We start from the raw sequence: 16,752 nt of genomic DNA on the forward strand, positions 1-16,752 counted from the left end.
AGTAGCAGTAGAAGGTATCAGAATTCATAAATGCTGTGGCATCAGTCACAAAGTTAGGTACTAGTACTTAGTGGCATTGGTGGGAGGTTTGGGTTGTGGTGTTGGACTGTAAAGAATAGATTGCTTAGGAGTCAGTAAAATTATCCTAAACTAAAGAACGGCTCAGTAAAACTATCCTGGCACAAGTAATTACCAAAGCTTAATGCACTTAGCTTAGAAGCCACATGTTAAAATAGTTTGTGCATTAAATTGGACTGTTCAAACAATTGGGTAGAATTATTCAAAATAAATATATCAAACTGTCGAATATTTCAAAATGATCCATACATACCAGTAGTCAGAAAAATATATGGAATAAGAGAATGTGCTCACTGTGCTGCAGGTTCATAGTAGACTGAAGCAACCTTATTAACAACATTCACTTTGATATCAGCTCTCTGTAGATCCAGCCAAGCATATATACATATCTATACAAGCATGCATACATATCTAAACAAGCATATATGTAGATCCAGCCAAGCAATTATGTATATATATTATATACATAATTGTTTATAAATATATACAATTAATAACATACCACCTCATGCCAACCCTTAATGTCTTGGGCACACTCATCCAAGCTGCTCATCATTCCCCTCAGCAATAATTTGCTCTGGATTCTACTACACTGACTTGGGAACCTAAATTTGTAAGGATATGCATGAATGATTTGTTCCAAAGAGCTAGCATAGATCATGGCAGCGGTAGAGAAGGAGCTCCACAAGGATGAGGGAATGTGTGAGCAGAAGGATTTATCATCTGATGACTATGCCAAGCTTGCTTGCCATGGCATTGATCTTATGCTCAATAATGATTTTGCTGGCGCTGAGGAGCTGTTTCGCCATCATAAGGATGATAGCTGCCACATGGCTGTGGGCTATTGTTACCTTACTTTCATGGTAAGTAAAAACTTGGTTTATTTTAATTATGTTTTTTTTTTTTGTTTTTGTTCAAGTTCATTTAGAAAATTTCTTTAACTCTATGATAGTGAATTTGGTTTTAGGACTGTAAAATAATTATGGTCATATTCCTTGCTACTAACCTGATTTATTGTTCTTGTTCATGAAAAGTTTTTCTAACTATGTAGAACTTTTTCTAATTGCAATTTGTTTATATTTAGAATGCTGTAATGTCATTTGAAGAGGAGCAAATACAGCGCTGCCGAGAGTGCCTTAGAGAAACAGAGAAGAAATACCGTCACTTGAACTCAAACTCTGCGACTACCTGTTCTCCTCTATCCCCCGGCTATACTGATGTGTCGTGGTACAGCTCTGTTAAGAACCTTTTTGCAGGGGCTTATGCCAAGCAGGTAAGTCTCTTCTAACAAACCAAATTACGGGTATCTGCTTTCAGAGGGACACATTATATTCACAGATATGAATGTGGACATCTTTTGTGCATTATAACACATTTAGACTTATTAGTCACTGTATTAGTTGACTGCAATTATTTATCTGCTTGTCTTACATTTTATAATGTATGAATTGTGTAACAGTTAAATATCCAAGTATTAACCTAATAGATAAGATAATTGTAGTTTGGAATTACCTATTACTTATTATGTAATGCAACAAAGAACATTTGAAAGCCCATTTTTTGTACACTTTTTGAGTTTTCACCTGTATTCATGTGGGATATAATTATGTGCCAAATTTCAAATTAAAGAAATAAGTTCAAAAATGACAAAAGGTCATTTAAAAGTTCAAAACTCTTTTCAGCAGCTAGTGTGTGCCTGAATATCCACAGTTTTTGTAGGAAGACCCTTTGTTTACTTCAAGGAGCTTTTTTTTTTGCAGGCTGAAGATCCTGTTTGGTTGCTGGAACACCATGTAGTCTTGGCCGACTGCCAGGTGCTTCAAGCCTTGCTGAACTTCCTGCAGCAAGAGCTCGGCTCAATGATGAAGGGTGGCTGGGTCTTGCGTAGAGCCTGGAAAGTTTATGATGCAACCTACAGCCGTCTTGTTTCCATGTACAATGCAGCCGTGTCAGCAGCTCCTATGTCAGGTCATGCCAGTGCTTGTAAGTTATTAATAATTAATATGTTTCCCTTTAAATAAATCTCTCTGGAAACTTAGTATTTTTTTTAATTTATTGCAGTATTTTTTTAGTGCTGTGAAATATCCCCTGCTTGGAAGTATCTATTAAATTTTTAAATTAAAATAGTTTTTTGTTTATGAGTGCCTAATGCTGTTAATTAATGAGTGCCCAATGCTGTTCTAATTATTTTAGTCTCTTTTCATTTTCTTCATTCTTATCTTTCTAAGATTTTTTATGCAGATAATTTTTGATGATGACCAACAATGCAGTTTCTACTTTCTCACTCTCATCCCAATCTTTCATCAATCTTGATTTCTTAAAATTCATCTCATGCCTCAACTCTTGCTCTAATATTTGCCTCAACCTTTGTTCTGACCAAGCAGCGGACTCCAAGCCTGACCCCTTCTCACTTCCTGCTAGCCCTTTACCCACTGACATCAACATATCTTGTTCTCTCTCCCCTGATGCTCTTCAAATAGTGAAATCTGATTGCTCTGACCCCGCAGCACCTGTCCAAAATAATGCACAATTAAAATTTAACACTTCTTCATCTGAGGTTCACAGTGATACTCAATCAAGTAATCAAAATGAGTCAAAGATTGATAATGGAAACAACCAGAAATATGCTAGACCCACAACTTTGAGTTATTTCTCTTCAGCCCTTCTACCATCATCCCTCAAGTGTTCTCTTAATAAGGCACTTGCCTCCCCCACTGTCTCTTCTAATGGACAGCTCACCTCCCCCAACTCTGCTAATAAGTTGCCTGTCCCCCACAACTCTTCCTCATATGTGTTTCCCACTTCTCCCACTTCTGCAGAGGCTTGCACACATTCCCCCCCTGATGGGAAATATGATTTTACATCCTCTCCTGTTTCTTCACTGAAACCCTCTGATGCACCTGAGAGATCCAAGTTGTGGTCCAATAAAATGAGTGTGTCAAAGTCTGTCCCAAACATTAGAACTCTCTTTTCTAACAAAAATTGCACAAATAACTTAACAAAATCCAGGAATATCCTAAATAACACATCATCCTGCAGGTAAGAGTAAGACTATTTCATTCCTGTTTCAGAAATATTTTACTTACTCTATTTGTATTTGCCTATTGTGATGCAAAACTTAATTGTTTACCTGCTGAAATGGAAGTAAGTCAAAGCCTTTAAAGAAAACTTCCATCAATTATTCCACTATGTAAATGAGTGATCATTGACAAACTTGTTTCAAAATTATTTCTATATCTTACTATTAATTTAATCTATATATCTTATTATTATCTTAATTATCTATATAATTATCTTATATCTTATCAAAATTATATCTAATATCCATACTACTGCCAAACAGAGCTGGTGGTGAAGCTCTTCCTCCTCCTGCACCACCATCTCCACTAAGCGTGTCACCACCGCTGCTGCAGCAATATATTTTAATATTATATACATTTAATATCCATACTACTGCCAAACAGAGCTGGTGGTGAAGCTCCTATAGCTATTGTATAAGTGTACCTATGATATAGCTATTGTACAAGTGTACCTATGATATAGCTATTGTATAAGTGTACCTATGATATAGCTATTGTATAACTGTACATATGATATAGCTATTGTATAATCCAATACAAAGACGATGTCTGTAATTACCCCTCGCTGTGCAGGTGCTGGGAGGGCTGCCCGGAGACCGGACCACCGCCCTGCAGGCGCTCATGCGCACGCGCGCCTCCCGCGACATGCGCGCGCCCCTCGCCTCGTCAGTACCTAATATTTTACATTATTTACAAATACATGTTGTTAATATGACAAAAAAGTTTATAAGATTGTACGTGAATATGGTGTTGCGTACCTATGATGCTGGTATGTATAAGACATAAGCATTATACTATACTGGTGCTATACTGGTGCTATACTGGTGCCTGGTGCTATACTGGTGCATCAGAGCCACAACGCGCTCTGAGTTAGTATCATTGCTGTGGTACCATCAGAATGAGCCTGCTGTGGTACCACGCAAGGAAATAAAATGTTAGAATGCTGAATTTAAAGATATTATTATTTGACAAGAAAGTTTATATGATTGTTCGCAAAAATATGCAAGGTAATAAAATAGTAGAATGCTGAATTGAAAGATATTATTATTTGACAAGAAAGTTTATAAGATTGTTCGCGAATATATTCAAGGAAATAAAATATTGGAATGCTGAATTTAAAGATATTATTATTTGACAAGAAAGTTTATAAGATTGTTCGCAAATATATGCAGGGAAATAAAATATTGGAATGCTGAATTTAAAGTATTATTTGAAAAGAAAGTTTATAAGATTGTTCGCAAATATATTTAAGGAAATAAACTATTAGAGTGCTGAATTTAAAGATATTATTATTAGACAAGAAAGTTTATATGATTGTTTGCAAATATATGCGAGGAAATAAAATAGTAGAATGCTGAATTTAAAGATATTATTATTTGACAAGAAAGTTTATATGATTTTTCGCAAATATATTCAAGGAAAAAAATATTGGAATGCTGAATTGAAAGATATTATTATTTGACAAGAAAGTTTATATGATTACTGCTGTGGTACCGATGTTAGTATCATTGCTGTGGTACCATCAGACTGAGCCTGCTGTGGTACCACACAATCGTACGCCCCTACCTCGGCCTGGACGGCCTGGACGGCCGGCAGCGGCGTGTTGCCGGCGGTGGCGCTGCCGTAGAGGCGGCACGGCTGCTGCTGCAGGAGGTGCGGCCGCTGTACCCGCGCTCTGCGCTCTTCCTCTTCTTCAGCGCCAGGGTCCATAGACTCAAGGTATTGTTTGTACATTTTATGTATATAAACCTAGAGTATTTATAACTATGCCTTTATAATTATACGAGATGTAGTATGTTCAATTTATATTTATACCTACGTAGTTATTTGGAATACTTACAAACGACCGTGCTACCCAATAGATCTCATTTCTTTTAAATTCGATATGCCCCCTTCCTCTTCTTGCAACTCCAGGGTATATACCAACTCAAGGTATGGTATTCACACTCTATGTTTATTACCTATTTGATGTCGAATGAATTGATAGATATATTTCAACGATTTTTTCGAAAAATTTATGCAAGAATGTGCGTTAATCACCGAAATAACGTTGCCTTGAAATTAATGAAATACCGTGTAACTGTCTATTGTATTATGTTCCCTAACTTCATTTTTCTTGTGTCTAATTCTTACAAACAGGCGGTCACAGAACGATGGAATTTTCAAAACAAATGGTATTGGGTTGTGCCAGGAATAGTGACTTTTTGCTGTTGGATTCCTCCAAAGATAGCATTTCATTTCTTTTAATTGGACGCAGACGCTCCTTATAATAGTAAAGTTTTGTTTGAAAGTCACGCTGAAATTACAGTGTATAGTACAATTCTCGGCAGTTCGTCATTGCTCAAACAATGCACAGGCACATCTCAAAGTTCATATTTGTTTAGATCAGTGGTTACCAAACTTTTTCAGGCTGGCGCCCCCTTTGGCTCCCCAGTGAATCTCTAGCGCCCCTTCCCCTCCGACAGACATATATAAAAACATACCCATCTTTCTTGATATTTAGTACGCTGCAATTTTAAAAGAGAAAGGTTAAACACAAATGTGTATTTCTCAAGTAGAACCCCATTTAGTAAAGCAATAACGGTATATATTTTACAGTTTAATTGTTCCAGCACTAGAAATTCTAGACGGCTGGGATAAATTTACGGCCGGTCTCGCAGCCGGTCTCATGGCCAATCTCCAAATTCAGTGACCAAGGAATATCTCCCAAAGTAATGAACGCATCTCGATAAAACTTGGAACACGTATTCATTAGGACCTAACAGTGATGTTTAGCCCGTGAAAAAAAAGTTTAAATTTCACCTTCATTCGAGAGTTATATGACGACATGGGCCGAAATTCACAGTGATCGAAGAATTTCTTCCAAACTAATGAACAGATTCTAACGAAATTCCGAATATAAATTCCTAACTACCAAACGGTGATTTTTAGCTCGTGAAAATTTATTGGATTCGGAGTCATGTTCTGCATGTGTTGTGTGAAAATCGTCAAACAAACGTACGAACTTCTGACTTCGACTTCGCGGACTGCCGCCCCCCTACTGCCCCAGATCTTTCCACCGCCCAAAGTGGGCGATATCGCCCACTTTGGGAACGACTGGTTTAGATTTATAGTATTATTGGTGTAGTTACGCAGAACTAGTTATTTGATGCGGGTTTTACTGAAGACCAGAGTGTAATTCTGTCATTTCTAAATATTCTGCATTTTCTCGTCAAAATATATGTGTCTGAACTTAGGGCAGCAATTACACTCTCCATACTAGTTTATTCGAATAACTCCATCAGGGCAAGCTGTAGTCTGCCATTGAGTACCTACAGCGTCGAAATAACGCTCTTCGTACTCTTACTTCTGAAATGAAATATATTAATTTTCTCCTTATTTAAAATAGTTTTTTTTCTACTTTATTACCTTCAGGGCGAGCTGGAGTCTGCCATTGAGCACTACATCATTGCAATAACGCTCTTTGTACTCTCATCTTTCAAATAAAATATACTTATTTTCTCCTTTAAAATAGTTTCTTCTCCACTTTAATATATTCAGGGCAAGCTAGAGACTGCCATAGAGGAGTAGTACATCATTGCCATGACACTCTTCGTACTCTTATTTTTCAAATAAAAACTACTAAGTTTTCCTTATTTAAAATAGTATTTTTCCTCATTTAAAATGCTTTTTCTCTACTTTATCACGTTAAGGGCGAGCTGGAGACTGCCATAGAACAGTACAGCGTCGCCATGAGGCTAGCCAGTCACCGGGAGCTGCGGCTGCTGAGCCTGCACGAGGTAGGCTGGTGCCGCCTAGCCTGCCTCGACTTCCTGCAGGCCGCTGCTGCCTTTGATGGCCTGCGCCGACACTCACGCTGGTGCAAGACCTTCTATGCTTATGTTGCTGCTGGTAGGTTCATTATGTCTTTATGATGGTATTATGAAGTAGTTAATACGCTTATGTTGCTGCTGGTAGGTTCATTATCTCTTTATCATAATATTATGACAATAAAAGGACAATATAAGTCTTTATAGCCTACTATATCTACTATATAGCCTAGTAAGTCTTTAAGCCTACTATATCTACTATATATTTATTATAGCCTACTATATCTACTATATAGCCTATATGTAGGACAATATCTAAGTCATTATAGCCTACTGGGAGCGATGGCTGTCTCGTACGGTTTTATATGTTGATTATGTGCTTATCTTCATAGTAATATTATGAAGTAGCTAGGTATTTTCTGACCTACTGACTGCGATTCTGTTTCGTGACCGTGAAGTTTTATATTAAATCTCACTGACAGAGATGTCTGTCACTGACAGAGATGTCTGTCACTGACAGGGATGTCTGTCACTGACAGGGATGTCTGTCACTGACAGGGATGTCTGTCACTGACAGGGATGTCTGTCACTGACAGGGATGTCTGTCACTGACAGAGATGTCTGTCTCTACACTTTATGTCTCACTGACAGGGATGTCTGTCTCTACACTTTATGTCTCACTGACAGGGATGTCTGTCTCTACAGTTTATNGGGATGTCTGTCTCGTACACTTTATGTCTCACTGACAGGGATGTCTGTCTCTACACTTTATGTCTCACTGACAGGGATGTCTGTCTCGTACACTTTATGTCTCACTGACAGGGGCGTCTGTCACTGACGTGTATGTCTGTCACTGACAGGGATGTCTGTCCCTACAGTTTGTTACGGCGCGTGCGGCAGGAGGGAGGAGAGCGTCGCCCTGCTGCAGGCCGTCCCTCAGCTCGCCCGTAACACCAACGCCGTCCTGGAGACCTTCCTGCTGCGCCGTGCTGCCAAGGTGCTATACTAGTGCTATACTGGTGCTATACTGGTGCCTGGTGCTATACTGGTGCTATACTGGTGCTGTACTGGTGCTATACTGGTGCTATACTGGTGCTGTACTGGTGCTATACTGGTGCTGTACTGGTGCTATACTGGTGCTATACTGGTGCTATACTGGTGCTATACTGGTGCTATACTGGTGCTATACTGGTGCCTGGTGCTATACTGGTGCCTGGTGCTCTACTGATACCTGGTGCTCTACTAATACCTGGTATAGGTACCTGGTGCTCTAATTATTCCTAATACAAACTTAAATAAATGCATCAGATGTGAATCGTAATTTTACTTACTATTATTCGTTCCAGTGAATGTGTTGTATCAGAGGAGTGTTTTGTTTTTAGGGCTTGAAACTTCAAATGAAAAAATTTATTGTCACGGTATTCAATGCTTTATTTTAACTTGCAATATCTAGTAAAATTATAGGCTTAGTAGGTAGATATTTTAGATACCTACCTTGGTTAGCCTACCGGTACCTTGTCTAATTATCTTTCACTTATTTCAGAAATTTATTTAAATTTGAGCCAGTTCTTTAGTATTTTTGGAACATGCTTGTTTTGATATGCTACAGTTATGTCCATTCACATTAATTTTAAAGGTGTGTTCTATTGATATCACTTAACACTAGTGAGTGTACGAGGGGGTTTCGAAAACTTCGTTGAGAATTGACATAACTGAAAATTTTATGAAATAATATAATGTCAACGCCTCAGAGTGATCCTGTACCAATTTTTTATAACTTACAGTTAAGATACGAAATCATTCGTACACCCATTTATTTTCCGTGTTTTCTTAAATAACTCGAAAATGCATGAATGTATGAGCCTAAGTTTTGATTGAACTAAGCGTTTGTTTTAGGGAAAATAATGCTACGTTTTAAAACAAAATGTAATTTCAAAACGTTTCAATATGGAAAAATATCCCAACACCTTCAGCCACAATTATTCCTATGGTTGGAAAATACTAACATAGTTGCATTAATATTAATCAATGGCATGTCCTTCCATTTTGATAATCTCCAGCAGTCTCTTTAGTTTCTGATGAAATTCGCAGTGGTATCCGGTTTGATATCATCTCATTCTTCGTTTCAATTCTTCAATTCTCATTCTTCGTTTCAATTCCTGGCGATTCTTGGGAGGCCGATTATTGATTCTAACTTTTAAGTCTTGTCACAAATTCTCATTCAGCTTCAAGTCGCGGTTATTTGCTGGTCATTCAAGAACAGTCATCTTTGTTTTATTAAGCCAAATTGTCGTATGTCTTTCGACGTAGGCTTCGAATCATTATCTTGTTGAAAGGTCCATCGTCGTCGCAAATCCAAATCGAGGTATGCGTCCATGCGGGCCATTCTTTAGTACGCTGAATCACGCTTGTTCCCTCACTAGCTATTGTGTTGGCAAAGTCCTTCAACACCGTTTTTATTCATAATTACCTCAAGTCACAGTTTTCGTTCCGCCGGTTTGGCTTCCGTCCTCATCCAAGCAACGTGTGTGCAGTACCTACTAAATTCTATAAACTTCTTTATCACCGACTGTACTGTTGATCTTAGAATAATCATGCGTTTCGATAATGCACCCGAGATGCACCCATATCCATTGCTAGATTTGTGTAGGCCAATAATTTGCTTCTCAAATGCACACTTGGTAATTTTGGTAGGTACTTGTTTGGGACATAGCAGCCTCAGGCTACGATGGATCGCCGCCTATGATTATCGTTCATCCGCCCTCATTTGGGCGGGAGCGCAGCCCTACACCACAAATTTAGCTCGTAAACAAGCCCTGGCGCCAACGTCTACACTATAATGCAATAACTAAACTCAGCTCACACCCAAGAAGCTGTAGGTAACTGGGTCATCTCCCCACACCAAATTTAAGCAACACCTACCTCACTCCACAGCCTGTTGAATAAAATAGTCAATTGTCAACAGGTCCTACTCCACAGAATTTTACCCCATACTATCACTTCTTACTAACGCCGTAAGCCTTACTGGCCGCAGACCACGCCGGATCACCGAAAACCTGCTCTGCTATTTGCAGGACTGGCGAAATACCGCCGCACTCCACGGGCAGAAGCGCAAACCGCCGTCCCTATAACGCCATGCCCCGGCTCTCCCCCTTCGCAGCCATAAGGCTTTCTTCAATTGCTGATCAGTTGTGCGCCAGGTTAGGTTAGGTTAGGTCCTTCCATCGCGCCAGGCGCATTACTGATCGGGCAACGAGAAAAGCCTTCTGCTGGCTGGAAAGGGGGAGAGCCGGGGCATGGCGTTATAGGGACGGCGGTTTGCGCTTTAGCCTGTGGAGTAGAGCGCCATGAAGCAGTGGCTGTGACGTAAAGGCGCTGTTATGTCGGGCGCTTATTTTCAAAAGCCGCGAATACGCCAGGCTGTGTTTAATACAAGCACGCAACAGTTTGGCTATTTGCTCACGACTGTTGCTTCGGTGGCTTGATGTCAGTTGGCTGATTGATTCATATCCAGGAAAGGAAATGACACCTATGGCTTTAGGCACTTAATCACACAGGCTAATATGCCCTCTAGCGTGATTACTAGCGGAAAGGAATAGATATTGAATTGTGGGCAACGGCTATGTAGCGGTCTATACTGCGTCCCATTTGGGCCACCTGATGCACGATGCTGTTGCTTGCTTCTCGCCGCTGGTAGTGTTGCAGGGGAGGTCGATCTGGGATTGTGCTCAGGAACACGTCTAGCTGTCTCTTGAAGGTCTCCAGGGTGAACTCCCCCTCTCTTAGATCCCTTGGTAGGGCGTTGAACAGCCTTGGACTTGCCACGGAAAGTGGCAGTGGCACCCCATTCACACTGCGCCGAATGTGAACGGGGTCCAGAGCTGGCAGCAGTTCTGGACCCCGTGCACACCCTGCGCAGTGCGGCAACTGGAAGGTGTCCAGCGAACCTTCACTTCCAGGATCAGAGGGATGGAAGAGTTGAACTACTGGGAGACCACACTGAGCTTCTTCGTCTTGCCCATCTTGAAGTTTACTTTCAAATGCCAGGAACCGACACTTCTTGAATGACTTCACCGATAATAATGTCCACTGGGATTAGTTCACACAAATCTTAGGCTCATATCTTCATTAATTTTCAAGTTATTCAAGAATATATTGAAAAGATGAGCCATACGAATAATTCCGTTGCTAAGTTTATTCTCACACGAACCCTTAAGTTGATGCTACAAACAATGGGCGCTGGTTTAAAAGCAGCAATTAATTATTAAAGCAACATCGCAGATGCCGAAATCGAGGCCAGGTCAATCATCTAATTGATGATGAAGCTTTGGTGGAAGAACTGCAAATCGTTGATTCTCTGGAACAAGTTTATAGGGTCAGTGCCACAAAAAAATCAGTAACCTACAAATGGTTGACAAAAAATGACTGACAGCGTCGCTAGACAGAAAATAACAGAAAATAATTTGTCTGTAGAGAAGAATTTGTATGTTTATAATTATAAAAAATATAACTCAGTACTCACTGCAGTGAGTGACAGAGAGCGCATTTTCTCGTCGACGAAAACTTGAGGTCACGGACGGACGGACAGACAGACGGACATGGCGAGCGCTAGAGTGCATTTTTTCCATAAACGAGAAAATGCGCTAAAAAGGCAGGAAAACGTCCAGGGAAGCTGACACCCCGTCATATAAGCTTTATTATATTGATATGACTTAATATATTTATATATATAAGTATAGTGTCTTCGGCATTGAAGAATATGCCTGTCATGACTTGAAGCGAGCTGGGGCCATACTTTCAAAACACGCTAAGTGAACGTAAGTACTTACGCTCTATTTTCTTGTCTATGATTGGTGAATTTTGCTCGAAAGGCCGTCAATGATTGGCGGATGAACTTACGATTTCTTAACTTTTTTTGAAAGTATAGGCCCAGGGGCCGTATTATCAAAACTTCGTAAGTACGCAAAATCGACTTACGAGTGGCGTTGCTATGACAACGTAATACTAGCGGTGGTATTATAAAAACATTTGCGCGGGAAAAAAATTTAGGCTTTTAGCTAAGACTTGCGTACGAAAGTTTTGATAATGCAGAAAATTAGGGTGTATTTACGTACCACAGAACTTTTTTGTCGTGAGTACAAAAAGTTACGAAGTTTTGATAATCCGGCCCCTGGTGCCATACTTTCAAAACTCGCTAAGTGAACGTAAGTACTTACGCTCTATTCTCTTGTCTATGATTGGTGGATTTTGCTCGAAAGGCCATCAATGATTGGCTGATGAACTTACGATCTCTTAACTCTTTTTGAAAGTATAGGCCTGGCTTCTATGTTGTTATTTGTGTGTGCAGCGGAGCGCCCTACAGCCGGCCGTGTGCCGTCTGCGCTGCTACGAGCTCCTCTACCTCTGGAACGTCTTCAGCAGCTGCTCCCTCGAGCGTCTCCAGCGTCTACATGATGGTGCCCCAGCTTTGTTATTTCTTTAAGCTCAATAACGAGCTCTTCTTTAATTGATCTTCAAATGCGGCCATCCATTGTTGTATATGGCATCCATAGGGCAAGGTGGCCCAGTGGTTACAGTTCAGAGTACCAAGATTGGCGCAGAGAGGTGCGGGTTCGATCCCAGCTCTGTGCGCCAGTTTCTGGTCAGAATCGGCAAGGAGGCCGGGCCGGGAGGAGTAAATAGGCCTATCCAGGCCTATTTACTTAATGCCGAAGATACTATACTATATGCAATCATTTGAAGACGATCTGTCGTCCATTGTCGCAAGAATGCCCCATGAAAAGAAAACGTTTAAACAGTCTTCACAATATTTATAATTCAGCCTTTATTGTGATTTATCCTTGCAAAAAAAATGAGTTAAAATATTAGGTAGTGCTTTTAGACTATAGAAAATCAAAGAGATTTTGTCTTATTTACTCGCTGTGTCGGATATGAGAATGGAACCCTGGCATCTTGCGCTTATAAGAAAATACTCGCGTGCTCCTGCGCGTACACAATTAGGTTCTTACAACAAATACATGATTTATTTTATTTACTGCAAAACCAATTTTGCCTCAAGCTTACCCTGACGCACACCACCGTCGCAGCTCTGAGAAGAATAAATATGCACGACATTGTATTACTATTCATGTTGTTGTGTTGTTGTAATTGGCCATTTCGGCAGTAGCGACTAGGGAGGGGGGTGGTAGGTCAGTTTTTCCGGGCACTGGGTACCACTGGTAGTTCTACGACCATCACTGGCTCGCTGACCCGCCAGAACCATTATAGTGCATTACACAACACCCTGGACAAGCCAGGTACTCGCCAGGTTACTATTACAAGCCAGGTTACTATTCATCGTCAGCCAGACTCGTTTATCGTTGCGAAATTGTAGCCCAGAACCAACTATGCTCAACGAAACATTCAGTGCTAGCTGGTGTATACATTACTGGCCTTTTATATGTCAATAAATTAATTGGCTTGAAAGGAAATGAGAATTTTTTCTTTTTATTGAGAGGAGTAACTTGTCGATTTCTAATCATTTCCAAATAATGCAATAGCGCTCGCTAAACTCGAAATGCAAGGGCATCTTTCTAAGTACAGTAATGTTCTAATTATGTATATCTATTGTAACTGCGCTTAACATTAGCATCGTTATTGGGCTAATTATGTACCTATATGTATTGTAACTGCTTAATATTAGCATCTTTATTGGGCTAATTATATACCTATATGTATTGTAACTGCTTAATATTAGCATGGTTATATTTCAGTGAACTTTGCCTGTTACACAGACTGTGAGACCATGCGGCTGCCGCCAGACCTTGCTGCCCTGGCCAAGCTGCTGGCTGGGGTCTGCTTGGATCACCTAGACCAGCCTGAGCAGGCCGTTCTCCTCTTGCAGGAGACCGTCACTATTTGGTCTACTTTGAAGCCTGCTCATGTCGCCTCACGTACATTCTTTATATTTGGATTTATTCAAAATACTCTAATAATAAAATTGCTATAATACGCGATATAAAAACAATCTAGCAACTAAAAGTTGATAATTAAAATTATAAAATAAATACAGATAAATTTTTATAATTTTCTATTCTATTATTTCCGTATTCAAAACTCCACAAAAAACTTAAACTTCCGTTTCAAAAACTCCACAAAAACAATAATTCTTTGTAAACGTTCGTTATTAATAAAATTTGTATAATATTCATGCAGCTAAATCAAAAACTCTAGAAAAACAATGACTCTTGGTATACGTTCGTCATTAATGAAATTTGTATAATATTCATGCAGTGAAATCAAAAACTCTAGAAAAACAATAACTTTGTAAACGTTCGTTATTAATGAAATTTGTATAATATTCATGCAGTGAAATCAAAAACTCTAGAAAAACAATAACTTTGTATACGTTCGTTATTAATGAAATTTGTATAATATTTCTGCAGTGAAATAAAAAACTCTAGAAAAACAATGATTCTATGTAAAAGTTTGTTATTAATGCAAAATTTATAATATTTATGCATTGATATTATTCACATTGTGTTATTTGTTGCCAGGTGAGGGCGGAGGACAGGACAGCGCCCTTACAGAAGCCGACCTCAGGAGCGAGTGGGACGAAAGCAACGTCCCTGCGTTCGCTTCTTATGAGATCGGCGTCATCTTGTCTCGATATCCTGACGTAAACATTCAGATTCTTTGATTATTCTTATGAGATCGGCGTCATCTTGTCTCGCTATCCTGACGTAAACATTCATATTCTCTTATTATTAGATGTGAGAAATTTTACCCTTGATTCAAACTGGGCAGTTTCATGGAAAGAGTGGAATTCTGAGACATTACAAGTTCTTAATGTCAAATTTCTTGGCGTTAAGTGCCCCAGCAACTCAATACATTAAGATCGTGTTTTGTAACCTGATCATCTATTTAAAGTTTCTTATTAAAATGATACTTTACATTCTAAATTTTAGTCTTAATTTTATATTTTTAGCGGTTTAGTAATACTTATAGTCCTTTTCAAAACCCGAGGTGGTCTCTGATGAAAAGATTATTATTATTATGCCGTTTTCTGGATGATATTTTTAGAAAAAATCAATTTTATCACACCACAATAATTAATAAATTACCTGTGTTTATGTGCAGTCAACTTGAACTATTATATGTTGTTCATGACGTTACTGGGGCCATACTTTCAAAACTCACTAAGTTAACGTAAGTACTTACGCTCTATTTTCTTGTCTATGATTGGTGTATTTTGCTTGAAAGGCCGTCAATGATTGGCTGATGAACTTACGATCTCTTAACTTTTTTTTAAAGTATGGGCCCTGATGACGTGTTGTGTGTGCAGAGACGCGAGGACAGCAAGCAGTGGCTGCAGGCGGCCAGTGATAAGTACTCCGGCTACGACTTCGAGAGCAGACTCTCCGTCAAGATTCATCAGGCTCTGCGATTATTGGATTAAGAAATATGAATTGGTGGAATGAATGAATGAATGAAAAAATATGACTCAGTACTCACTGCAGTGAGTGACAGAGAGCGCATTTTCTCGTCGACGAAAACGTGAAGTCACGGACGGACAGACAAACGGATGGACGGACGAACAGACAGACGGATATGGCGAGTACAATAGTGCATTTTTTTCATAAATGAGAAAATGCGCTAAAAATGAATTGGTGGAATGAATGAATGAAAAATGAGCAGAAGGCGTACTTTTCAATGATACGCTTTTTTTATCGGGTTAAACTGGCTCAGGCTGACCCACAAAAGCGCAAAGAGTTCTTTGCTATTTGGACAAAATCTCACCCGTTTCTCATGGTGTGGGCTGGTGCAATACTCCTCTTCGAATTGAGAAATTAAAATTTGTAGAGCCCACCTCGTTTTGGTTTGTGCAACGTCTTGTCTGAAAGAATAAAGAACAGAATTGCAGCTCAAGTTCCATGGAATTACCTCGGCCGCATCCTGTATTGTCTTAACTTAGCTCGCCCCTGTGAATGGAAAGAGTAATGTTTCTGTTCCATTCTTCAGTATCCTACAGCACGTAATTTAAATCTTCGATTAAGTCATCTCCGAGTTTCAAAATTAGAGGAAGTGATGAAGTGAGTGGTGAAATATTCATAATTTAAAATGTAGAATACTTTAAAGGCTCCTCTTCTTTCCATCTCAAGCCTTAATTCTATCGATGAATGCCCAAAATTGTATTATGAATCTTTGTAAAAAAAAACCTAAATTTTTTTGTTTATCAACACGTTGACTACGTATTGGTACATATGCGTACCACGAAATGTATTTCTCCAGGAGGTAGTGGTACATAATTCAGGTTGCCTAAAATCGGCCAAATCAAAAAACAAAAAAGGCCGATAATTCCAATGTATACTAGTTTATTTGTAGGTTCCGCTATAAATATTCCATTTATTTTTTTTTTTGTATTTAAATTTTAATTAGGAAGTACCCCTATCATAAATTTTAGCCGGCCAAGGCAATTGAGAAAAACTAAATCACGAATTTGTCCGGAAAAAATGACCGTCTGGCAACCCTGCTTTAAAAAAAGTACAAAAAAATGAAATAATAGTACAAGATGAAGCAATCGTAGTCAACGTGTTAATAACTCAATATATCAGTAACTCTTATTGACTCATTTAAGGATCATTTGGCAGTCTCTATCCAAGAGTATAAAGCCAGAGTAAATCATGCGTAGCAGAACGTAAAAATTATTATCAGGAATAATAGTTCCTGCGAAATGTAAACTTGTTCAATTAATTCATAGTTAATATATCGTTATAATGAATATCATGCTTTATCATATTATTATT

General features: G+C 39.1%; 1 protein-coding gene across 1 annotated transcript; it reads left to right on the forward strand.

Moving 5' to 3' along the window:
- The first annotated feature begins 584 nt into the window (after positions 1 to 584).
- Positions 585 to 15,429, forward strand: LOC108672058 (tetratricopeptide repeat protein 39C). Its single transcript, XM_047881835.1, has 13 exons — positions 585 to 941; positions 1,163 to 1,351; positions 1,839 to 2,061; positions 2,463 to 3,117; positions 3,422 to 3,470; positions 3,732 to 3,823; positions 4,685 to 4,877; positions 6,851 to 7,049; positions 7,846 to 7,964; positions 12,315 to 12,423; positions 13,741 to 13,899; positions 14,503 to 14,624; positions 15,291 to 15,429. The coding sequence occupies exons 1-13, from the start codon at positions 738 to 740 to the stop codon at positions 15,402 to 15,404; spliced, it is 2,427 nt and encodes an 808-aa protein (XP_047737791.1). The 5' UTR covers positions 585 to 737; the 3' UTR covers positions 15,405 to 15,429.
- The last annotated feature ends 1,323 nt before the right edge of the window (positions 15,430 to 16,752 follow it).

Source organism: Hyalella azteca, unplaced genomic scaffold, assembly GCF_000764305.2.
Source record: "Hyalella azteca isolate HAZT.00-mixed unplaced genomic scaffold, Hazt_2.0.2 contig8930, whole genome shotgun sequence".
NCBI classification, from domain to species: domain Eukaryota; kingdom Metazoa; phylum Arthropoda; class Malacostraca; order Amphipoda; family Hyalellidae; genus Hyalella; species Hyalella azteca.